Raw genomic sequence first — 26,048 nt, 5'->3', positions numbered from 1 at the left:
CAGCAAAGGGCAATTTTTCATTTTGTTGTTGGGTAACATGCCCAGATGCCAAATTCCTGTTTTATTTGCCTGTATCTGATTGTCTGGGCACTATATTTATACATTCTTTATTAACTGGCTCATACCTGATATTTGTGTTGGGCTGTGACCTAAAACTCCCCAGATGCAAAGGAGCAAGATTGCCTATGTACAGATTTCTGAGTCACAATCAAATCATTGCAACAGAAAAAAGAGAGACAGAAATGCTTCTCCTACGCATCTCTTTTCAAAGCATATTTAAAAGTCGACAAAGACAGATGGAGAAGAAAGACTTGAGCACTCAGCTTGGGTATAGATGGCATCAATCACTGTTACTTGTGTTCAGAGGGAAGAGTGCAAGTGAGGACTTGGAATGAGTCGAAATGACAAGGAAATTCCAATCTAAGTGTAGTCACATAATTTTATTTCATTTTTAATTCCTGTTATTAATAATTGTTGATGTAGTTTGATGATTGATGTGCATCCCTGTACGTACTGTACAAGTAGAATGTACACACACTAAAAAATGAACCGCTGTCTCAACGAGAAAAAGTGATGCAACAATTTGCATAGATTTTTTTAGTTATTTCAACTTAACTAAAGTTGCTATTTCAGCTTAACTACAGACGTCTTGTGGCATTAACTCAGTTGAAAGTTCAAATAACGCAAACAAAAAAATCTATGCAAATTGTTACATCAATTTTTCTCATTGAGACAGCAGTTCAATTTTTAGAGTACACATGGTGAACTTGCCTATGTAAGCCGTGTCTGAATATTGTGCTGCCTAATTAGCCACAAATCTCTGCATTCAAGTTTAGACCAGGTTCTTCCTGGTCTTTCTGCTACCTTGTGACTAGGGATGGGTATTGATAAGCTTTTATCTATATCAATACCATTATCGATTCCGCTTATCGATCCGATTCCTCATGGATTCCTTTATCGACGCCTCTTTTGAATTTTCTATGTACTAAAAGTAGGCTTTACAGGTTTTCTATGTCAACAACATTTTATTGAGTCTTAGTAAATAAATATAAAATTAGTCACTGGATCCTTAAACTCTGCATGGTGGATCCTTGATCTCTGGCCATAAATCAAAATAAACAAAATCTGTAGTTTTTGTCAAAAGCATTTCCTTTCAGACATTATTGGCATGCATGTCTTTCCATGGCTTTGAGAGGGGCTAAGACACAGACTTGCCACTTCTGAAGAGCAAAGAATCAAAGAAGCAATGAGCCAGTGGGTCGAAGCACTGCTTCATTGGTTCACGCTTCAAAGCGGAGTCACACTGCAGAAACAGTTGATTACTGAGCCGCTGCAGGGTCTGTAATCAGCTTAGAGAAATGATCATTTTCCCGACAAACACCCTCAAAAACAACAGCCGCTCTGAAGGACTGATAAGGGAATCGTTAAGCAAGAAGACTACTGATGTCGGTGGATTGAATCATTTCTTAATGATACCTGAAAAGAACCGGTTCTCGATACCCAACCCTACTCGTGACAGCAATGCACAAACATTGTGCCTGACCACACCTTCAGACCACACCTTAAGACATGGTATCACAGATGAGTGCATGTTCTTAACAATGTTGGTGCTACTAGCACTAACACATGCACTGTGCACTACTTTGTGCAGTATGTTAGATAAGACCCTGAGTGTACATTATGTCCACTTCAACTGTGACATACATCCATCTATACTGTTCACCAAGTTCAAGCCCAGCACTTTTTGAAGAAAGTTGAGGTAAACATTAAAATGCTTTGCTACAAGCAGAAACTGAAGGAGCTACTAAGATACGTTACACAATATCCATCTGGTGGTCTTCCTAAATGGAGGGGTCTGAGAACCCACATTGTTGAGAGCTGCTCTACATCATCAGCAGGTATCTCAGGTTCACTAGCATTTTGCCCCTTAACCTGTACGCTTTGCCTGAGTGGGGCAGCAAAGAGTGGTCAGCCTTCACCTGCAGAAGGGTTCTAACTGTGGGCTTTCTTCAACCATAACCATCTTGAACTGGCTTCAGCTGCCAGGACAACTTCCCTGATGTCTTCCTCAACTGCTTTGACTGTAGACCTGTTTTCTGCAGGAAATGGTGCAATGATGCTGCTGGGAAACCTAGGCAGCCAACCTCGATGGGAAAAATGGCTGCGTGCCATCCTTTGGTGAAAGCTTCATCTATCAAGTCCTGGTACTTTGCTTTTTTCTGTTGATATGAAATCGCAAACTTGTCTTCCCAAGGCACGGTAAGTTCTGCTACTATGGTGGTCTTTATGCTCTTGGACATCAATACCATGTTGGGATGAAGTGAGGTTGCGGCCACATCTTTCGGAAAGAGTAGTTTTCTTTTCAAGTCCACCTGCATCTCCCAATCCGTCACACGCTGCAGAATGGATGGTGGGTTCGTAGCAGCCACCTTTATCCAGATATCCTGGTTACTTTGGTGTTGGAAATTGATGGCCGCAACAGGGGGTGACCTGCTGTTGTTGGCTGTGGCTCTCTGTACTTCCACCCATTTGGCGATTTCTGCCAGAACTTGGTCATGTCTCCACCTATAACGGCCTTCTGCCAGTGCTTTTGGACATACTGTTAAGATGTGGTTCAATGTACAAAATGTAGCGGCACATTGTTTGCATGATGGATCTTCCTCCTTCCCCCATATTTTTAGATTACTTGGTGTTGGCAGGTCAGCTACCGCTCATAGCAGAAAGGGCAGCTTTCCTTGGTCAATGCCCCAGAGCTCTTTCCAGGACACTCAAGGTCACTCAAGTGCTTGTACCCACTGCATCCATTGCCCCTGAGAAGCAAGCCTGACCGCCTTCACCTGGCAATCCTCTTCTGTAGCTTCTCGGAACCTCTGCACCACGAGCTGTCTCTTGCCTTCAGTACTAGCCTTGCTCCAGCTCCTGGTGTTGTAATTCCCAAGGCCCAGCTGACCTTGGCAGACCACACCGACAACCTCTTGGTGCCTCCAATATGCTTCTGCATCTGACACTGCTTGTTGGGAGTTCTATTTTCTGCCACATCTGATGGACTTACTGGTATGCCTAACTTTCCCATCCTTGGACAGAGGCAGTATGCTGACTGCTCTTGCCTTGGTGGCTTTGAATACTTCTGCCACTGATGAGACTGGTAAGCGGAGCTTGGAGGACTTGCTGTACAGGTTCACTGAGCTAAAGGATGGGGGGACACCCAGCCATTTACACAAAATTTGCTGCATAGCCTCTCCATCTCTTCCACTTATGACAAGGGAAAGTCATACAATAGGAATGGCCATTGCAGTCTGGGTATAATGCCATACTGAAAGCACTATACCTTGAAGCGTCCGAGCAGCTGACTGCCGTCAGTTGCTTTGAGCCAGGTGCTAAGTTGACATTTAGGGTCCTTGAGGTTGCCGGCATTCTTCAGGGAGCTGTTGTAGTTCTTCCCAAGGCAGCAGATATGTTGAACTTGAACAGTTGAAATCTGTGATCCTTGGATGCTAAAAGTGTTAGTTGTTAATTTACCCTTTAGGATGCAGAGGCTCCTGGATTTCTCCACCTTGAATTGCATTTGCGCCCATGTTGCAATCTTCTTCAATGCACTTAGGATCCACTGTGTTCCCTGGATGGATGGATTCATGACCGTTACATCGTCCATAAAACCTCGGCAGGCAGGATGCCTTGTACCATCATCAGCTTTAGGGCCTCTGCGCTGCATCTCTCCAGCCATAAAAAGCAGGTTCATTGCAGCCACGACCAAGACCACTGAAATGGTGCAAATATTTAATGTAAATTCCACAAAATTAAATAAAGTGCCATGATAAAAGTTGATATCAGGAAGGAAAATCCATCAAAACATGAAGTACTTAAGTGATTTGGTTGGTACAATTAGAAAAGCACATACAGGGATTCTAAATAGAACACTCCTGCCACCGCGTATTCAAGGAAATATAAAAGGGGGAGTGTGAATGTGCTTGCTTGTCTATATGTGGCCCTGTGATAGACTGGTGGCCTGATAGAATGTCCACCTCTCACTTAGTGAATGCTGGGATTATCTCCGCTCCCCCGTGACCATTAAATGAAATAAGCGAGTATAGAAAATGAATGGCTGAAAAAAGAGCATAGGAGGTTGCATGTTATGAAGGCAGTAATGCTTTGTAGTTGCAGTTCCCATGTTCTATCATTAGATGCTGTGTGCATGCACAGTCATAGCTGTGTGCATATTTGCACACATTCCTAAATTTAAGTACAAGTTGATCAATTCCATACCTTACATGGAAATATTCATACACACGGTTTAAGTACAAATGCTTGCACATGAATGTTTAATAAATGAGGCCCCTAGTTCTCAAGATGGAGTTTGAGCCCCCCCATCAGTGGGCCACCATAAATCACAAGGGGTGTGCGAGGTTTCTCGACACTCAAAACTAATTAATAAGATAAATTTTCTTTGAATGAACCAATGGAAAAGAGGGGGAAACCTATAACATGAATAACCTCCCTAAATAACTACTTATGTTCACAAACATTCTTTTAAAGCTACAAGAAATGTAACATATCTGCCTGGCAAGATGGAGCAATCAAAGGATTGAAAGACAAAAACCTATTGAATGCAGAAACAGACATTTGATCAGTGAAATGGAAGCAAAAGAAAAAAAATTTTTTGGAACCCTCAGAAATTGCTTGACAAATAAGAGACTGTGCAGTTAATAATGGTAAGAGTAAAGCTGCATTCACATGTTGGCAGCAGAAAAACTGTCATACCAGCACACATTAGTTTGATGAGTGGTGTGTCTGCTCAGGAGGACTTGGCACAGGTAGGCTGGAGTGGCACGGGGAAATCAGATGAAGTCGGAATGAACTGACCCTTGCACTTCAGTACCTAATGAGAGCTCATTATATTTCATTTTAAAACTTTGGACACTTTGTCTTCATTCAGGACCACGGACAAAGTTTATATTTCTTATATTTGTCCCCTTCCCCCTCTTTTTAAAATTTATTTAATTATGTATTATTATTATTATTATTATTATTTTGGGTCAGATCCATGAATAAAAACTGTCATCAAGTCGAGCCATTGCACCCCTACTACAAAGACAGAAGAAAAATCAAAGGCCCTTGACGATTTAGCCTGCATATGCCGACCATGTTAAAAATGCGGGCATACACGGGCGTACATCTAATAAATTAATGCAGCTGTCACACCTTCACGATTTAGCCAGTGTATACTGACAGTCCTGCTTCCACCGAGTGGCTCAGGTTGGTACTGCATGGTATTATTTGTGTCGGAACAGTTAAGTCTGGCTTGGTTTGCATTTCCACCGCAGGCAGAACCCTTTTGTTTGGCTGGTGGAATACTGAAATATTGATGAGCATGTCATCCAGCATGTGTATGGTGTTGCGCGGCATCTCTGCTCTACATGAAGGCAAAACAGAGCAATTTAACATTATTTTATTTTATTTTTGTCTTTGTGGATCATAGGATTTATTTTCAGTGCATGCAGACAGAATGACTGATGCCTGTAATAAATGCTGAGACGTTAATGAATGAGGCGCTGTGGTGCAAATTGCCAGCTGAGACACGCACCTGGAGCAGAACACACACACACACACACACACACACACACACACACACACACACACACACACACACACACACACACACACAGACTTGTTTCTTCAGCCACAATAAGGAATTAAAGTATTTTCAGACATCATTTTCAAAAATCAGTAGGCTTTATGTGGATATGTGTTCATCAGGCTGTGATGATGAATCCAACTGAAACAAACAGATTAAGATTTTATATTTACTCTGTGTGTGAATGGTTTTAACATTTGAAACAGCCTGTTTGCATGAGGACTGCAGATTTCAGCCAATCAATGGAAAGCATCAATGGATGTATTTCGACTTATGAGTAAATAACAAGAAATGTGTGTCAACAATCGCACAACACCTACAACTTATGGCCCGCATGTGTGGGATGTACTGTATGAGTCATGCGTTGAAAATTTTCAGCATGCCCAAAATTTTCTAAGGTGCTTGGTGTATTATGATGTATATCAGCGTGCTTCAATGTGCTCTAAAGTTACACAAAACTTACCCATAATATATTAGATGTATGCCAGTGTATGGCAGCATTTTTTAATACAGTCTGCATACGCTGGTTAAATCATCAAGGTGTTTCAGGGGTATAAATCTTTTCTGCATCCAACTGGACACTGTTTCTTTTACTTCACAATGATTTACTTTATAAATGATGTCACTGTCACAGGCAACCTCATGAGCAAAAAGTCCTTTCTCTCTGTGCCAAAACTTCATCTTGCTTTGACGACCCTGAAATCTCAATCAACAAAACCAGCTGGGCCATATTTAAGAATCCATCACCAGGTGACATTTAACACGGACTTAGGAGGGAAAAAAACACACACAGCTTGTTGCTTATCCCTATTTTGTGCTCATTTCCCTGAGAGTCATTGTGTGTGGGGGGACTGAAGGCTTTACTTAAGTTTTCTTACTAAAACAAAGAAGGTCTGCTTGGGATTCACAGGATCTCTTCTTTGTTTTTCTCCTAATCAGTGGCAGGAGACTTCCAACCTTGAAAGTAAATTAGCATATATATTCAGCAAGAGGATCTCTGTAAAGGCACACTGTCTGTTTGAGTCCTCGAAAGCCTGACAGTTCTGGGCCAGAGTGCTGCTTCAGCCTCACTTGTGTCATTTTGCTTCAGACTGGCATGTGAGAAGGTGAAGTTTATCATAACAAAGCATCTGATAATTTAGTTATACAAGTTAAAAGGCACTAAGCTCTGCACAATATATGTGCTACTCTCTGGACTCTGTAAAGCTTAGTTTTTTTATTTAAAGGTGTAGTTCTTTTTGCTTTGCTTTTTTAACCATGTGGAATTTCTTCACCACTGTAATATTATTTCTTAGTATTTAAATAAAAGAGTCACAATTGTACATTTCCAATCTTACCAAGCTCCACCTCGTCTGGAAACAGTTTAGGGATTTGACACAACATGGGTTACAAAACAACAAGAAGACGCCACGCCCCAATCACTGTTACACCACACATGCTAGTCAAGCATCATGGAGCTGAAGCAACAGCAGACATTCAAATATGACTGAAAGTGCCCAAAAAAGAAGCTTTTGTCCATGTATTTCATAGTTGTAAGTGATGTCATGACTCCACAAGCTCTTCATACGTTTCTTGGTCTCAAAGGACAAGGACCTAGAGACATGAACATCACTGCCAAGAAGTGAATAGCTCTACAGATTTGACACTTTCACCACATAGAGGTATTCTTTGAATGGCCAAGTCCAACAAGTTACAGCCTGGATCTTAGTCTTGACTCCGGACATCTGCAAATCCACACTCTATGATTCTTCACTCAGCTTCTCAAGTGCTGCCATCAGGGTATCCATTGATTGTGCAAAGAGCACAGCATCATCTGCAAAGTCAAGATGAGTAAACCTTTTCTCACCAACAAAAGTACAGAAGCAGCTAGTTTCCATAATCCAACGAAACATCCTGTCCATGTAAGCACTGAACATTGTAGGAGGAAGAACATATCCCTGATGAACAGCAATATTTACTTTGAAAAATTCAGAGATTCTGCCCCCACCTTGGACAGCTAGGATGGCTATGATGTCCAGCAACTTCTTGGCGATCCCATAAATTCTCAGGATGTCCCAGAGCGAAACCCTGTCAGTGAAATCAAACACTTCTACTAAATCTCATGAAGCAAAGTAGCTACATTTGTTATGGAATCCCCCATATCAATACTTTACCAGCAATAAAATTAGCTATGATTTTCTTATATGCACAGAAATAAAGATAATTTATAAAAATGAGATTTCAATACATAATAAATTTAGTCAATTGTGTGAAAACTCTAAAGGGACTACAACTTTAAATACTGAGAGAAAATGATATTACCAATGAATAAAAGTGCAGCTTTGTCTTCTTTATCTGTGCTGTATCTCTGACAGGAGCCTGGCTGGATATGAAACTTTCAGCAGCACAATGTCACTGCAGAGTCATTATTTTGGTGATTTATGTCACATAAGGCGGCTCATTTTGCAGGATGAATGTAGCTGCATCCTATCACCAGAGGAAGCCATTAATTTCGAACACCACAATTAAATAGACTACAGGGGATAGATGATGCTATGTGAGATGGAATGAGTCACTTTTGGCCTATTACCTCCTCAAGACTTGAAAAATCTTCTGCAAACTTTGAGTAATGCCTTCAGAAAATAAACATTTGAAGTGGAGGACCAAATCCTCCCTGAGTATATTCATATGCAAATTATGATTGAATGCTGAGTTTTGTTTGTGCAAAAACAACTCAAAGAACAAAAGCCAAGAAGTGTCAAGTGTCAAGGATCAACCTTTTACTTTCATCCCCAGGATTTGTAGAAGCCTTGGCATGCACTCTGTAAAATACAGTGAGTGAGTATGTCCATTACATACAGGTTGTTAACACAATAGCTCAAAAACAATAAACATTACAATGTGTCACTGCATTTGGCTCACAACATGGTGACTCACACAGGTTAACCTTTTTGGGTCATGATTAATGTCAAACGTTGACAAAAGCAAATTACATTTTTCTCAGGTTCAAGATCTGCCTCAGTTTTTTCCCCTTTTTTTCTGCCTTTAACATGCTTGTCTTATGACATCACAAAGACCTGAGGAGAGAACTCATAATTCTGATTGGCTTCCTCTTGTGGAAACAATAATCAGAGGTGGGTAACCCTGGCTTAATAAGTTAAACTCTGACCATGTATTGCTTCTACCTGTGCCTGAGCAGAGTTGTAGTCTTACACACTTCTCTGCAGCTTCTCTCCCCCTGCCATCCCCTCATTACCCTATCCCTGTAGAGACGGTGCCTGCTCCCAGACCACCAACAACCAGCAAAAATCTATTTAAGCATAAAAATTCAAAAAGAAAACATAATATAGCACCTTCAACTGCACCACAGACTAAAACAGTGAAATGTGGTTTATTAAACATTAGGTCTCTCTCTTCTAAGTCCCTGTTAGTAAATGATATAATAATTGATCAACATATTGATTTATTCTGCCTTACAGAAACCTGGTTACAGCAGGATGAATATGTTAGTTTAAATGAGTCAACACCCCCGAGTCACACTAACTGTCAGAATGCTCGTAGCACAGGCCGAGGGGGAGGATTATCAGCAATCTTCCAATCCAGCTTATTAATTAATCAAAAACCCAGACAAAGCTTTAATTCATTTGAAAGCTTGACTCTTAGTCTTGTCCATCCAAATTGGAAGGCCCAAAAACCAGTTTTATTTGTTGTTATCTATCATCCACCTAGTCATTACTGTGAGTTTCTCTGTGAATTTTCAGACCTTTTGTCTGACTTAGTGCTTAGCTCAAATAAGATAATTATAGTGGGCGATTTTAACATCCACATAGATTCTGAGAATGACAGCCACAACACTGCATTTAATCTATTATTAGACTCAATTGGCTTCCCTCAAAATGTAAATGAGTCCACCCACCACTTTAACCATACTTTAGATCTTGTTCTGACTTATGGTATGGAAACTGAAGCCTTAACAGTATTCCCTGAAAACCCCCTTCTGTCTGATCATTTATTAATAACATTTACATTTACTTTAATGGACTACCCAGCAGAGGGGAATAAGTTTCATTACAGTAGAAGTCTTTCGGAAAGCGCTGTAACTAGGTTTAAGGATATGATTCCTTCTTTGTTATGTTCTCCAATGCCATATACCAACACAGTGCAGAGTAGTTACCTAAACTCTGTGAGTGAGATAGACTATCTCGTCAAAGCTAGGACATCTTACTACTCATCACTAATTGAAGAAAATAAGAACAACCCCAGGTTTCTTTTCAGCACTGTAGCCAGGCTGACAAAGAGTCAGAGCTCTATTGAGCCGAGTATTCCTTTAACTTTAACTAGTAATGACTTCATGACTTTCTTTGCTAATAAAATTTTAACTGTTAGAGAAAAAAATTATTCATAACCATCCCAAAGACATATCATTATCTTTGGCTGCTTTCAGTGATGCCGGTATTTGGTTAGACTCTTTCTCTCGGATTGTTCTGTCTGAGTTATTTTCATTAGTCACTTCCTCCAAACCATCAACATGTCTATTAGACCCCATTCCTACCAGACTGCTCAAGGAAGCCCTACCATTAATTAATGCTTCGATCTTAAATATGATCAATCTATCTTTATTAGTTGGCTATGTACCACAGGCTTTTAAGGTGGCAGTAATTAAACCATTACTTAAAAAGCCATCACTTGACCCAGCTATCTTAGCTAATTATAGGCCAAACTCCAACCTTCCTTTTCTCTCAAAAATTCTTGAAAGGGTAGTTGTAAAACAGCTAACTGATCATCTGCAGAGGAATGGTCTATTTGAAGAGTTTCAGTCAGGTTTTAGAATTCATTATAGTACAGAAACAGCATTAGTGAAGGTTACAAATGATCTTTTTATGGCCTCAGACAGTGGACTCATCTCTGTGCTTGTCCTGTTAGACCTCAGTGCTGCTTTTGATACTGTTGACCATAAAATTTTATTACAGAGAATAGAGCATGCCATAGGTATTAAAGGCACTGTGCTGCGGTGGTTTGAATCATATTTATCTAATAGATTACAATTTGTTCATGTAAATGGGGAGTCTTCTTCACAGACTAAGGTTAATTATGGAGTTCCACAAGGTTCTGTGCTAGGACCAATTTTATTCACTTTATACATGCTTCCCTTAGGCAGTATTATTAGAAAGCATCGCTTAAATTTTCATTGTTACACAGATGATATCCAGCTTTATCTATCCATGAAGCCAGAGGACACACACCAATTAGTTAAACTGCTGGAATGTCTTACAGACATAAAAACATGGATGACCTCTAATTTCCTGTTTTTAAATTCAGATAAAACTGAAGTTATTGTACTTGGCCCCACAAATCTTAGAAACATGGTGTCTAACCAGATCCTTACTCTGGATGGCATTACTCTGACCTCTAGTAGTACTGTGAGAAATCTTGGAGTCATTTTTGATCAGGATATGTCCTTCAATGCGCATATTAAGCAAATATGTAGGACTGTTTTTTGCATTTGCGCAATATCTCTAAAATTAGAAAGGTCTTGTCTCAGAGTGATGCTGAAAAACTAATTCATGCATTTATTTCCTCTAGGCTGGACTACTATAATTTGTTATTATCAGGTTGTCCTAAAAGTTCCCTGAAAAGCCTTCAGTTAATTCAAAATGCTGCAGCTAGAGTACTGACGGGGACTAGAAGGAGAGAGCATATTTCACCCATATTGGCCTCTCTTCATTGGCTTCCTGTTAATTCTATAATAGAATTTAAAATTCTTCTTCTTACTTATAAGGTTTTGAATAATCAGGTCCCATCTTATCTTAGGGACCTCGTAGTACCATATCACCCCAATAGAGCGCTTTGCTCTCAGACTGCAGGCTTACTTGTAGTTCCTAGGGTTTGTAAGAGTAGAATGGGAGGCAGAGGCTTCAGCTTTCAGGCTCCTCTCCCGTGGAACCAGCTCCCAATTCGGATCAGGGAGACAGACACACTCTCTACTTTTAAGATTAGGCTTAAAACTTTCCTTTTTGCTAAAGCTTATAGTTAGGGCTGGATCAGGTGACCCTGAACCATCCCTTAGTTATGCTGCTATAGACTTAGACTGCTGGGGGGTTCCCATGATGCACTGAGTGTTTCTTTCTCTTTTTGCTCTGTATGCACCACTCTGCATTTAATCATTATTGATTGATCTCTGCTGTCTTCCACAGCATGTCTTTTTCCTGATTCTCTCCCCTCAGCCCCAACCAGTGCCAGCAGAAGACTGCCCCTCCCTGAGCCTGGTTCTGCTGGAGGTTTCTTCCTGTTAAAAGGGAGCTTTTCCTTCCCAGTGTCGCCAAGTGCTTGCTCACAGGGGGTCGTTTTGACCATTGGGGTTTTCTGTAATTATTGTATGGCTTTTGCCTTACAATATAAAGCGCCTTGGGGCAACTGTTTGTTGTGATTTGGTGCTATATAAATAAAATTGATTTGATTTGATTTGATTTAATTTGTGCACCTTAAACAAGTGATTTCACAGATTAGCTCATCTATCTGCCTGAAGAGTTGAAGTAGTTAGAATTGGCTGGTTTGTGGGTGGATGGAGCAAACATGTTAGGTGGGGTTACCCACCTCTGGCAATAATGATTGCTGTTTTGCTATGACGTCTACATTCTGAGTGCTCTTCCACTTGCTGAAAGAATTGGTGTTTCCCCAAATTGAGTTTGGCTTGAATCACTCTATGCACAATAAAGCATATGGTTTGAAATGTATTTGGTCCCTGATTTTTACCTGACACCATCAAATATGACCATCGGGTATGGCCGGCATGAGGACTTTATGCGGACATTCCACTGTTTAAGGACATTTTTTAATGAAAGACGTGCGCGCAAATTCGCCGAGTCATTTCCGTGACGACTCGGCAAATCTGTGTGCGCCGCAACAGGAAAAACACCTCCGTGTTGAAAACCATTTGTAAAATTCAGGCGGCTTTTGATGGCTTTCAACAAGTGAGTAACTGAGAAATTGTTTAACAGCTTGGGCATGTTCCAACTTGCCCGTTAAGGTTTCCAACGGAGGTGTTTTTCCTATCGCGACCCCCCGCGGTCGGGCCGGCCAGACATGCGACTCTGCCCGCACGTTCTTTCATTACAAAATGTCCGTTAACAATGGAATGTACGAATAAACTCCTCATGCCGACTTCTTCTGAAAGTTCTCTGTTCTCTGACGACTTCCTGGATCAACAGAGCCTGAAATGTGAAAGTTTTCAACTTGAAATGGCAAGACGCTGCCGCCTCGAAGTGCAGATCGCCGTCAGGCGCCGTGGGCCGTCCTTACGGCGACACTACCATACCAAAATCTCTCATCAGCCGTTAAAATTTTTACCGAAAACCAGCTGAATTTATCGAATGGTGTCCACTCAGTTGTGCCTTACAGTTTTGAAAAAATTTTGATCAAACAAAGCAGCAGTCTCTGAGCCATTCCTAAACAATGAAAAAACGACAAGCGGGTGGACGACTCCTCACTCAAAGACTGCCCACAGGCGAATGACGTAACCGACAGGCGTGAAAAAACTCTTGCATGCCCACGATGGTTCAAGCATGTCTGATGTAATCACACGTGATTCAAATCCATATGGTTTTTGAAAAAAATAATAAGGTCGGATACTTTTCTAATAGACCTCGTATAATGCCACATATAATGCCCACTTGTGCCAAATCAACATACAGATCCATCTCAGATCTGCTGTGGTGACTGCAAGTGAAAAACAATGGAGAAGCCGAAGAAACTTACTTTTTATAATGACCACTTGTGCAGCACAACAGAGAGTGGAACCTGAGCCTAAAATGGCATCTGGCAGCTGCTCCCAAGGGCCACACCACGTGAGGGCAAATATTTCCCCTCAGCAACAGAAACAATGAGCTGGCACAATGCCTAAATTTAACTCTGTCCCCCCAAGTAACCATCATATAAAGAACCTTTAAAATAAGAGAGTGCACTCGGACATTCTCAAGACGTTGGCTGAGGCTGGCTCACTAACACCTGTGGCCATCAGTAATGCTGTCTGATGCCTGAGCAACACTGTCAGACAGTCTGCAGGATCAACTTGCAGAGAGATTTTCATCCTGCAACAGAGCTCAGTATGGCACAGTGACAGTTACAGTACATGCTGAAAACCTGTGGTCATGTGACCATATCTCAACAGACTCTGCTGAGCTGTCATATTATACTTTGGGATGCAAACGTCTGCCAGAATCTTAAATTTTAATAGTTTTTGCATGAAGTATTCTTTTCTAGCTTTAATCATTTGACTGGCCAGTGAACAGAGTTCAAATTTAAAGGCAGATCTGCTCTTGCAGTCAAATCTTGGTTGAGATACCAAATTTGAAAGATAATTGAGTCAAAAAGAGAATCTGAAACACTGCAGATACACAAAACTTTAAAACTACTACCAAGATAATGAAACTTAAATGTACCAACTATGACATTGTGTATCATATACCGTATTTTTCAGACTATATGTTGCATTTTGTTTTTTACTTGTGTGGCTGACTTATATTTCAAAGCAACTTATATGTCAAAAAATATTACACTGTCCTCTACACCCACAAGATGGCATTATCTACGCACATGAGAAGCTGTTCCTGTATACTGATCTAAATGAGGTACTGTCTGTTCCACACTGCAGAGCAGAAAGTAATGCACCATTAAGCTTGATGCCAGTTGTGGTAAACAAGAAGAGCTGAATGAGAAAAATAAAGCATGCTCTCAAACTGAAACACTGCACTCCTTTATAGGTTCTTGAATAAAAACAGGAAATAACCTTCAACTTGTTTGCACTTTAGGGGAAACCAGAACCCCAACAAGGAGGACAGCTAGGCTAAGGTAAAATTAACTGCATTAAAAATATATATAAAGGAGGTTTAATATGCTTATTTACATTTAGTGCGGAAAATGTGTACAGATTTAGCTCTGAACAGGTGATTTTGGCTGTTCAATGGTTACAAGAAGCAGTTTACTCTTGGTTTCTTTGAGTCTCATGCAATAACATTAAATAGCCCATTTGCTTATTCCCAATAACACTGTGTTTGCATTACTAATAAATAATGTGCTGATTCAATTCATTTTGCATCTTGTTGCATGAAGTAGGAGCACCACATCTGAAAAATAAATGTGGCTTAGAGGCAGATGCACCTTAAAATGTTTTTCCTCTTCATGATGCATGTTTAGACAGAGGTAACTAATACTCTGGTGCAACATATAGTCTGTAAAATTTGGTAGATATTGAGTAAATACATAGGTAGGATTAAAGCCCAGTTCTTCCACACAGTGCAAAGCTATGCATAGTGCAAAGCATCTGTCTTTGTGGGTTTCACCTCATGTGGAAGTAATTTTATTCTAAGAGCCCATATTCTCGAGGTCACTTATGCAAGTGTGGGTGTGTTGTGTTGGGAGCAGCACTGATACCGTTAATTTCCAGAAAATGTTTGTGTCTTCGACCAGCAAAAACCACATCTAAAGTCTGGCACTGTATAAGCAAAACATCACTCAGACACACCTTACATAAGTAAGTTTGCAAAGCATATTACAACCTGCTTGCTTTGCCTGCAAATATCATCACTAGTAGTACTAATACACCTGTGACGATCTCTTAGTATGCACATGTATTATGGCCAATCTCAGACACAGGCAACATTATACACCATAAAACATGCAACAAAAGTTCATTGAAAAACATTAAATGATATATAAGCAAACAGCCATAGAAAAACAGAAAACCTGACCTTGCTGTTGCACTGCTTCACATCATGAAGCTGTGGTGACCGCTGTCTACTTATGCACTCTGACAGATTAGCACTAACATCTACATCTAACCACTTCAAATATACATTCACTTGAGTCTGCTTTCTTCATGTTGTGCACCGGGAAGAATCCAGTTTAATGGAATGGACGGGTGACACTCTGACTGGTTAATATTATAGTATATTTGGACTGGAACATGCCCATGCCTGCTGAACACCCAGCACCGAGCTTTGCACCATTAGTTCCAGCTGCTAAAATCGCGATATGTGCTCGGAATCGTACCCCTTGCAAAAGAAGGCACTGTGGACAGTCCTTCAACTGAGGTATGTCAGTGCACAGGATACAAAAGAACGGCACAAATAATTTCTTACCTGCCGCTGCTGTGATCTTCTTACTAAACACCTACAAGACAGAAGAAAAAGTGTCAACCAACTGCTAACCCTTGATTTAATTGTAAGAAGCTTTTCATAGTTAGGTTGTTAATAACTGGAACCATGAAAGATAAATACAAGGCAAGGAATGTAAAATATAGAAATTACTGCATTTAAAGCCTGAAAAACTCAGAAAGCCATTTCTGAGTTTCTGAGTCATAATTGGTCAGAAATAGTGATATATATATATATATATATATATATATATATATATATATATATATATATATATATATATATACATACACATACAAGGTCTGTCCGTAAAGTATAGGTCCTTTTTATTTTTTTCAAAAACTATATGGATTTCATTCATATGTTTTTACGTCAGACATGCTTGAACCCTCGTGCGCATGCGTGAGTTTTTCCACGCCTGTCGGTGACGTCATTCGCCTTTGAGCACTCCTTGTGGGAGGAGTCGTCCAGCCCCTCGTCGGAATTCCTTTGTCTGAGAAGTTGCTGAGAGACTGGCGCTTTGTTTGATCAAAATTTTTTCTAAACCTGTGAGACACATCGAAGTGGACATGGTTCGAAAAATTAAGCTGGTCTTCAGTGAAAATTTTAACAGCTGATGAGAGATTTTGAGGTGATACTGTCGCTTTAAGGACTTTTCACGGTGCGAGACGTCGCGCTGCGCTCTCAGGCAGCGTCATCAGCCTGTTTCAAGCTTAAAACCTCCACATTTCAGGCTCTATTGATCCAGGACGTCGTGAGAGAACAGAGACGTTTCAGAAGAAGTCGGTTTCAGCATTTTATCCGGATATTCCACTGTTAAAGGAGATTTTTTTAATGAAAGACGTGCGGGCGGATTGCAGCGTCGGCTTGCAGCCACCGCGACGCTCCGCCACAGGAAAAACACCTCTGTTGGAAGCCTTGAGGACACGTTGGAACATCTCCAGCTGATAAACAATTTCTCATATACTCACTCCACTGAAAGCCATCAAAAGCACAAAGCAACGCCGTGATGAAGCCTCACAGGACATGGGGCATGCTCAATTTCTCGGATAATCACACGACTGAAAAGCAACCGACAGCCATCTGAAATCCACCTGAAAGCCGTCCTGTGAGACCAACACGGAGGTGGTTTTGTGCCGCATAATGAACGGCTCCGTGGTACATCCCTCCGCTTTTCTTTCCATGAAAAAAACTCCTGTAAAGTGGAATGTGCCGAAAAAGTGCTGATATCCACGCCTTCTGCCTTTTTGTGAAAGTCAGACGACGTCCTGGATCAACAAAGCCTTCACATTGGAAATGATCTGGTTGTTTCAGCGGGGTTTGAGCCTGTCGATCGGCGCTCAGAGCGCGGCGCGCTCTCAGCAGTTGTGGGCGGTCTTTAAACCCTCTGGATCACTCCTTAATCTGTGTAATCCCCATAAAATCATCCCTGAAAGCCATATTAATTTTCTGAACGGTGTCCACCTGGAGGTCTCTCACAGTTTCTGGAAAAAAATTGATGCAGCAAAGCTCCAAATCGTTCAGACATTTATTCGAAATAAAAAAATGACGAGAAGGGTGGACCAGTGCTCATACAAAGCCTGCTCACAGGCGAATGACACAACCGACAGGCGTGAAAAAACTCACGCATGCGCACGAAGGTTCAAGCTTGGCTGATGCAATCACACGTGATTCAAATTCATATGATTTTTGAAAAAAATAAAAAGGTCGGATACTTTTCTAACAGAAATCGTATAGTCATGAAATGACATGAATGAGAAGCACTTCGCTCTTCTCATGTCCACATCTGCTGGTGCGTGTCCAGCTGGCCCGTGCACGTATCCTGCCTGACACGCGTGTCTTGTGGACGGCGCGCCAGAACTGATACAGCATTATATGAAACATAGCTCACGTGGGTGACGTGAAAGTCAGATCACCCGCTGCTGATCTGACAGTCCATTTCAGCCTGTGGCATATATTGCCACAGCGATATATGTTTTTATTTATGTCCACATGATGACAGCAAACAGACACATGAGTGTCACAGTGGGCAGTTGTTTGTCCATGTCTGTCCAAACACAGTGCGTGTTGTTCAGCTGGGATGTCCAGAATGAGAGATCTCCACAGTCGCTTCAGTGGGTGGACACACCTCCTGTCAGTTCAGCGCACACATCAAAGCCACACTCGTCGGGAACTTAGACAAATTTCACTGCCAGCACAACAGTGATTGTCTGCAGACTGTTGTCATGCCAAGAGTGCAACTGGCCACACATTTTCTAAGTGCCAAACGAACAGTGTTAGATGTTTGTGCGTGTCAGGTGGAATTTGGCCAACACCTGCCATGAGGGTGATTGATGGGTTCGCACAGCGCACACTCTGTCTTTCAGTCGCTGGTGTGTACAAATAGTTGTAGCAACAAGTATACGAGGCACTCAAGGCAGGGACGATTTTACACGTTTTGCACACGATTCCTGCTTCATGCACACTTTGACCAAACTTTGCACTATTTTCATGCCAACCACAGAAAATGCACATTTTAAATGTGGTTATAATGAAAACTCACTAAGCATGATAAAGGAGATAAAAGGAAAGAATGTTGAAAGAGATCTGTATTGTCACAAAAGCTGAATCAACTGTTCACTAAAACAAGGAAAATTTCTCATCAAATTTTTGTTAAATCCATACTGTACTTTTTGATGGACTGTATCTTGTACTTATTTAAAATTAACATGAACATTTATTATCATGGCTTACTTTGAAGCTACTGAGTGAGATCCATAAGTATTTGGACACTGACTATTTTTGTCTTCTAATTTTACCTCAGAAATGCCAATGGAGTTGAAGTGAGATAATCAAGACATGCTTGGAGACATTTAGGTTCAATTCAAGGGGCTTAACAAAAACATCACATCAACCATTTAGGAATTTGAGCCATTTTTATACACAGTCCCTCCATTTACAGAGGCCACAATTAATTGGGCACTTAAATATCAGGATTATTATTAATAGAACTTGTCATTTTCACAACTGGGTTTCTTCAGACAAGTCAACAGATGGATACATGAACAATGCCAAGTCAGTGAATCTGTCTTGGACTTAATTTACATCAATCATCAAGAAATATAGACAGTGTGGTACCGTATGATAAATTATATCATCATGGTGGGGTAAACCAGAGAAGGAAAATGAAGACATGAAATTTCTTTGACTTCTTAAAAAGAAAACATATATTTGATCTGTTTTCTGGTATAAAGGTCCTTCTCTGTTCCACTTCAACATGATTCTGTAGGCAGGTTTCCATTACAGATTTATGCAAAATTTCAGTGATATTTTCAAAATGATGACAAAACACAATTGTGGCGTGATAGTGGTTCCACCAACTCCCTGGTTCTCAACCTCAGGTCCGAGCCCATGCAAGCATAAAAAGGTTTGTGGAATTTTCCTTAGTACCTGTCAAAGTTTGGACACGCTTTCCCATTCAAACACTGAATAGTAGTGTGTGTTCAATTTGTTATTTCAAATTGCTCAATTTGAAGGGTAATGGAAACACGCTTTGTGACTAGTGGTGCAAAAGACATCATAAAGCACACTATGACGACCATGTTACACTTCACTCCATAATGCCCAGTGTACGCTAGTGGTCATGTTTGATGAAACAAAGAGAGATACCTTGTCTACAAATAGTAGCAATGCAAGCCTTAGGCTTTCAGAATGGACATTCTCCAATATAGTGCTGTGAAACTGCAAGGTGCAACTTCTGTCTGCTCTACTACCATTTTCATTCATGAAAACAGAACAAATCTCCCATTTGCCTAACTGTAGCTGAAATGGCATGTCTTCCTTTTAAGAAAATCCTAAATGGTTAATGTGATATTTTTTAACAACATCAATTATAGTAATTTATACTTTATTAATCCCCTTTGGGAAATTTTCTCTTTGCATTTAACCCAAACTTGATTAGACATTTTTTTGAAACAATCTGATCACACTCGGAGCAGTGGGTAGCCACTAGGGTTGGGATGACTAACAAAAATCAAATGTTACATTTATTTTAACAAATACAAGCACAAAATCACGAATACAAAAAACAGCATTAGCGTGAAGACAATACCTGCATTCATTTACGAGGCATGGACTACCCGTTTGAGTTGACTAATTTCTTCAGTGAGTGAAGAGAGTGGTGGCAGCTCCAGCAGGTCTGGTCAAGTTATTTCAAGGGTTAAATGAACTTAATAAATGGCTTTTGACTAGATGAATAATCAAATATAGTCAACTAGTTGAATGTTAGGTAGGCATATTCAACTATTATGACGAGTCGTCCCATTCCCAGTAGCCATTGAGCAATGCCTGGGAACAAACTCCAGATCGTCACATACTGCAAGGGTCACAAGGAGCACAAAGATAATAAGCATGTGTTTTGAAGCGGAAGGAAACCAGAATGTTCAGAGGAAACCCACGCAGACAGGATGCAAACTTAACACAGCAAAGTAACTGGGTTCAACTGGATTCAAACTCTGGACCTTCTTGCTGTGAGTGTGAACCCCTATTCCATTGTGTGCTGCCTAGTGACATTAGGGTGCTGCTATATGCTCACCAGGAGCAATTTGGGGATTAAGGACATTGCTCAAGGTTATCCTAGTGATTCCCAGACCAGACAAGAAACTGAAGCGTGAGTCCTCTGAACACAAGCCCACTTCCCTGACCTTTAAGCCACCACATCCCTTTTTATAAAGCCTCTTGCATGAAATCTGAAAGTCTACACTCCCTGCATATTTTGATTGTTTCGTTTCAATTCTAGTGGTTTACTGAGGCAAAAATACAAATCTTGTGTCACTGTCCAAATACGTATGGGCCTGACTGGACTATACCACTGAATATTGCAGAGGACTAAAATCCTCTGCCTGATCTGGGCCAGATGAGAAGAATTTTCCTCTCCTGTCCATCTGCCCATTTTTTTTTTCCTGTCTTTTTCTGTTTCTGGTTGGAACCCTTGCACTGTTGCTCACATATCTCACCTGGCTGAGACAAAATGATGCAAAAATTCCAAACCTGTTCTTATAATATTGCAGACAGCGCTCTGATTGTACTCCTGCCTCACAGGCCAAGATGGTACTTCAGGTACATCTGTGTTCGTGTTAATGTGAATGTGTGAAACATGCCAAATCAATGTGTAGAGACCCTAAACAAAAATAAAAATAAAAGAGTAACAGCCCAAAGACTCACAAAGGTAAATCTTAAAATATTATCAATATTTTTCTTGTTTATCTAAACACCAAACAGGAGTTCACTGCAAACTGTAAATTTCCTCATTATGCTTCCAAACCCAGGGACGTCATCCACCATGGCTTGTGTAGTTCAGGTGTGTCCTGAAAACTGCAGTTGAAGGGATATTTTTGGAGCAGAAGACCTCCCCATTCCAAAACCCACCCCTGCAAGAGGCTGTCTGATGTTGTGCCAAAAAAAGACTTCGCCTAAAACTTTTGGCACACACATACACGACACACAAGTCAAGGTGAGTGACCTCCACGCCCTCCCTGGGGGTGCAAAGCAGAATAAAACAGTCTCAGGATAAAGAAGCACTTGACTGGATCAGTGACTCGCTCACACTTTGTAGTGATGACAAAAATGCCTGATGAGCTGAGATGTTTGTGTGGAAGCACAGACTATATATACTGGACAAACCCTCTGGGACATCACTCATACAACCCCAATTCCAATGAAGTTGGGACATTGTGTAAAATGTAAATTAAAAACAGAATACAATGATTTGCAAATCCTCTTCAACCTATATTCAATTGAATACAAGATATTTATTGTTCAAACTGATAAACTTTATTGTTTTTGTGCAAATATGTGCTCATTTTGAAATGGATGCCTGCAACACGTTTCAAAAAAGCTGGGACAGTGCTATGTTTACCACTGTGTTACATCACCTTTCCTTCTAACAACACTTATTGAGTGGAACTGAGGACACTAATTGTTGAAGCTTTGTAGGTGGAATTCTTTCCCATTGTTGCTTGATGTATGACTTCAGTTGTTCAAATATGACAACGGGTCTCCGTTGTCATATTTTGTGCTTCATAATGTACCACACAGGTCTAAAACAATTTGAAATGTGGACTCATCAAACCACTTTTCCACTTAGCGTCTGTCCATTTCAAATGAGCTCGGGCCCAGAGAAGGCGGCAGCATTTCTGGATGTTGTTGATGTATGGCTTTCACTTTGCATGGTAGAGATTTAACTTGCACTTGTAGATGTAGCGACAAACTATGTTAAGTAATCTCAGCTTGGGACTCCAACGAGGGCGGTCGCATCTCCTCCACTCTCCCTTATCTATGTTCTCTGCCTTTAACCTTCAAGTCCCTACTTCACCAGACTGTGAATTCTTCAAATTATATTGGATTCTGGACCTATTGGACTACTATTGGATTAACGATGGAATTGATCAGCTGGTCTCTGAACGCTATTGACACCATTTTTTCTACAAGAAGGTCAGGACCGGGGATCCTACCTGCCCAGATGGAACGTATCCTGCGGGCTATGTTCTCGACTCCTGGAGTTTCTGGCATGTGGCATGCTTGGCGCCTTTCTCCGTTGAGGATGTTGAGGATTTATTCATCTTTGATCTCATGGTAGCAGGGCTGGTACTTTTTGGCTTATGTGCTGCCCTGATCTACCGGAAAATTGGCAAGACAGCGGCATCAAGAACCACGGCCCCTCGCTTGTCTGTCATGATTAACGAGGTTGGCAAGGCAGTGCATTCTCAGACTGCGATGACTCTTGAACTCAGACACAAATTGGATGCCATCTTGGAGCAGATGCATGCCTTGCAGTTGAAGCTGAAGATTTCAGAGGCCGGTGGATATTTTTAATTCATAATTGGGAATATTCTTAATTCATAATTGGGATTTGGTTGTGCAAGTGGACCTGTTAAAAAGTGCTTTTCACTGCTCAAAACCATAACATCACAGGCTTATCAAGCCTGAAGGTCAAATTGCCCGACTGTTTTTCTTCCAGAGGGATTTTTTTTCGGCCTGGGGAACATTGGCTGTTTTTTATCTCAACTCACAAAGACAATAAACTGCTTTTCATAGGACTGAAGCATGCCCCATTCCCTTCGGATAATGGACTTCTTCAAACTTAGTGCATATAAACAATGTCAAATGTGTATGTGTGGTCTTTAATTCTGATGTGTGCCATTATTACAGTAAACAAGTAATAACTGTGGACTAATTGCTGTCTGAGGTAACTGGAGTGCAAATATAATTTCTCCACTGTGAGATCAATAAAGTATATCTAATCTAATCTAATGGTTTTCTGAAATGTTCCTGAGCCCACGCAGTAAGATCCTTTACACAATGAGGTTGGTTTTTAATGCAGTGCCGCCTGAGGGATCGACGGTCACGGGCAATCAACATTGGTTTTCTGCCTTGCCCCTTACATGTATAAAGTTCTCCAGATTCTCTGAAATTTCTGATTATATTATGGACTGTAGATGATGGAATCCCTAAATTCCTTGCAACTGAATGTTGCGAAACATTGTTCTTAAACTGTTGGACTATTTTTTCATGCAGTTGTTCACAAAGTGTTGATCCTCGCCCCATCTTTGGTTTGAGGATGTACTTTTATACCCAATCATGACACTCACCAATAAAGACATTTGTGGGGTTGTTTGTTTTGTTTTCCTGGCCTGTATATCTTTTGATGCACTGGTTTTAATTTAAAGATGGTTTCATATGTGTGTCATAAATGGGCATGCAGTGTTGCTACAGTAACTCTTGCTGTGGCTGTGTCTTTCTCTGTATGTGTACCTTGCTGTCTGCATATAAGTGCTGTCTGCATATAAACTAACATCGCTCATGATTTGGCACACGGTCAAGTTGGAGACGTAGATGGTGTCACCGATAACCTGCTGAAAGGTCCCACAAGTGCCATTTTTGAGGTAAGACACAGTTTTGTTGACTAAAATAAGAAATAAGATCAGCCTACTTTGTAGAAGGTTAAAAACTTTAGTTGGATAACACAAAACTTTAGCCGACTAAGTGCTGCGTGCAACGACTAACATCAAAAGATTAATCGACTAAGCGAGTTTAATCAACTAAACAATATTAGACTGCTTCATGAAACCGGGCCCTGGTGTTCAACTTTCAAACTAAATAATAGTATAATTTCACTCAGTGGAAACACCAGACCACTGATTTGATGGTGAGCTGCTGTGGTGACCTTCTGTTGTGTGGGCCGCTGAAGAGGAGGTACTGCTGGCCCACTACCACCAGATGGCGCCCTGCTTGGAGTGCGGGCTTCAAGCACGAGAGGGCGTCGGAGTCGCTGGGAGTGATAGTTGTCACTTATCAGCACCAGCTGTCACTCGTTCAACTCATCACCATATAAGCTGGACTGCAACTCTACCTCCTCGCCGAGAAATCAGCTACCGTTCCAGGTAATCTTTCTCTGCTGTGATTTTCTGAGTGTTGGAACATTGTTCTGTGTGCAGCCGTGTATCCTGTGGACTCAGTCTGTAACTGGATTGGTGGATAGTGTGACTTGCGACGTCTTCGCCTCACACTCCTTCCAGGGAGAGTGACTGATAGAAGCTGCACGGGTGATTCTGTGTCTGGAGGTGGAGGTTCTCCCTCCCGGAGGAACTAAGCTTTACACGATTGCTGGGTGTGTATTCACACACCCACCATTAACTGTTTCTGTTTTCTGCCAGCAGTACCGGGTCTGACTGCTGAAGACAGTGGCCACCTGGGGCGCAGGGCTTGGCGGCTCCGGTGTTCTTCAGATCCGTTGGTGGTGGAAGCTGTGTGGGATCCGGCTCTTCTCTCACCAGACGTCTTCTATCTTCGAGCCTGCCCACACGTCACCTTGTGTATAATTGACAATCCACATTATTGTTATTGTCTGTATTTCGTTGTGCGATTCACAACATTAAATTGTTACTTTTGGCTTATCCATTGTCCATTCATTAACGCCCCCTGTTGTGGGTCCGTGTCACGACACCTTCCCAACAGGATTTCTCGGCCAGCATCATGGATCCCGAGGGGCGTCAACCATCGCTTGAACAGCCAATGGAAGAGCGAGGTGCACAGGTGTCAGCAGGAGGTGTGTTAGGTGAGCTGCAGCAAATCTTAACCGCTTTCACTGCTCGGTTGGACTTAGTCACCGAGCGGAATGTGATTCTCAATCGGAGGATGGAGGCTCTCACCGCCCGGGTGGAAGCACAGGCTCAGTGCGCTGGTTATTCAACGAACCCCCCCACCGTCCCCTGAAGCATACATAAGCCCTCCGGAGCCATACGGAGGCTGTGTCGAGACATGCGCGGACTTCTTAATGCAGTGCTCGCTCGTCTTTTCACAGCGTCCTGTCATGTACGCGTCAGACGCTAGCCGGGTGGCTTATGTTATAAATTTGCTTCGAGGAGAGGCACGCGCCTGGGCTACGGCGCTCTGGGAGCAGAATTCACGGCTCCTAACGTCATACGCTGGGTTTGTGAGGGAGTTCAGACAAGTGCTGTCGATAAGACAGGGGTGCCGGAGCGCAGCTAAGTATGCAGTCGACTTCCGCATCACGGCAGTGCGAGCCGGCTGGAATGCTGTTGCGCTCCGCGCTGCCTTTGTAAATGCACTGTCTCTGGTCCTTAAGGAGCACCTGGTGGCGAAGGACGAGCCAACGGATTTAGACGGGCTTATCGACCTGGTTATACGGTTGGACAACCGATTAACAGAACACCGATGGGAGCGAGATGAAGGGCGTGGTCAGGCACAAGCCGTCCCTCTTCCTCCCGGGTCCGAAAGGGAGCCGTCTTCCCCAAGCTCCACAGCCAGGGCACTCCATGTGACGACAGCTCCCCCTGCTGCCGTTGCTATGGAGACGAGCAGGGCCAAAAGGCGATCAGATCAGAGACAGAGGAGGCTGGTCCATGGGGAGTGTTTTCTCTGCAGCTCAACTGAGCACACGCAGAGAAACTGCCCCAAACGGTCAAAACAGCAGCACCCATCCTTAGAGACTGGGCTAAGGGTGGGTCACAGTACCCACACGGGGAAACCCCGTAAATCTGCACGAATCCCAGTCACGATCCTAAGTGAGGATTTAACCCTTCACGCCCCAGCACTAGTAGACACGGGGTCAGAAGGGAATCTGCTGGACAGCAGATGGGTAAAGGAAGTAGGGCTCCCTCTGGTGGCTCTGCCTTCACCTTTGAAGGTACGGGCACTAGATGGCACCCTTCTTCCATTAATCACACACCAGACACAGCCCGTGACATTGGTTGTGTCTGGGAATCACAGGGAGGAGATCGTGTTTT

At 41.9% G+C, this 26,048-nt stretch overlaps 1 protein-coding gene across 3 annotated transcripts in view; it reads right to left on the bottom strand.

Moving 5' to 3' along the window:
- Positions 1–26,048, bottom strand: part of stard13b (StAR-related lipid transfer (START) domain containing 13b) — a 242,541-nt gene that overhangs the window by 166,381 nt on the left and 50,112 nt on the right. For all 3 annotated transcript variants that reach the window (XM_034168385.1, XM_034168386.1, XM_034168387.1), the window contains one exon: positions 15,748–15,778. In XM_034168385.1, the coding sequence (XP_034024276.1) occupies positions 15,748–15,778 (31 nt within the window). The remainder of the gene's footprint in view (positions 1–15,747; positions 15,779–26,048) is intronic.

The sequence above is a fragment of the Thalassophryne amazonica genome, chromosome 4, assembly GCF_902500255.1.
Source record: "Thalassophryne amazonica chromosome 4, fThaAma1.1, whole genome shotgun sequence".
NCBI classification, from domain to species: Eukaryota; Metazoa; Chordata; class Actinopteri; order Batrachoidiformes; family Batrachoididae; genus Thalassophryne; species Thalassophryne amazonica.
This window is presented reverse-complemented; position numbering and strand designations above follow the sequence as displayed.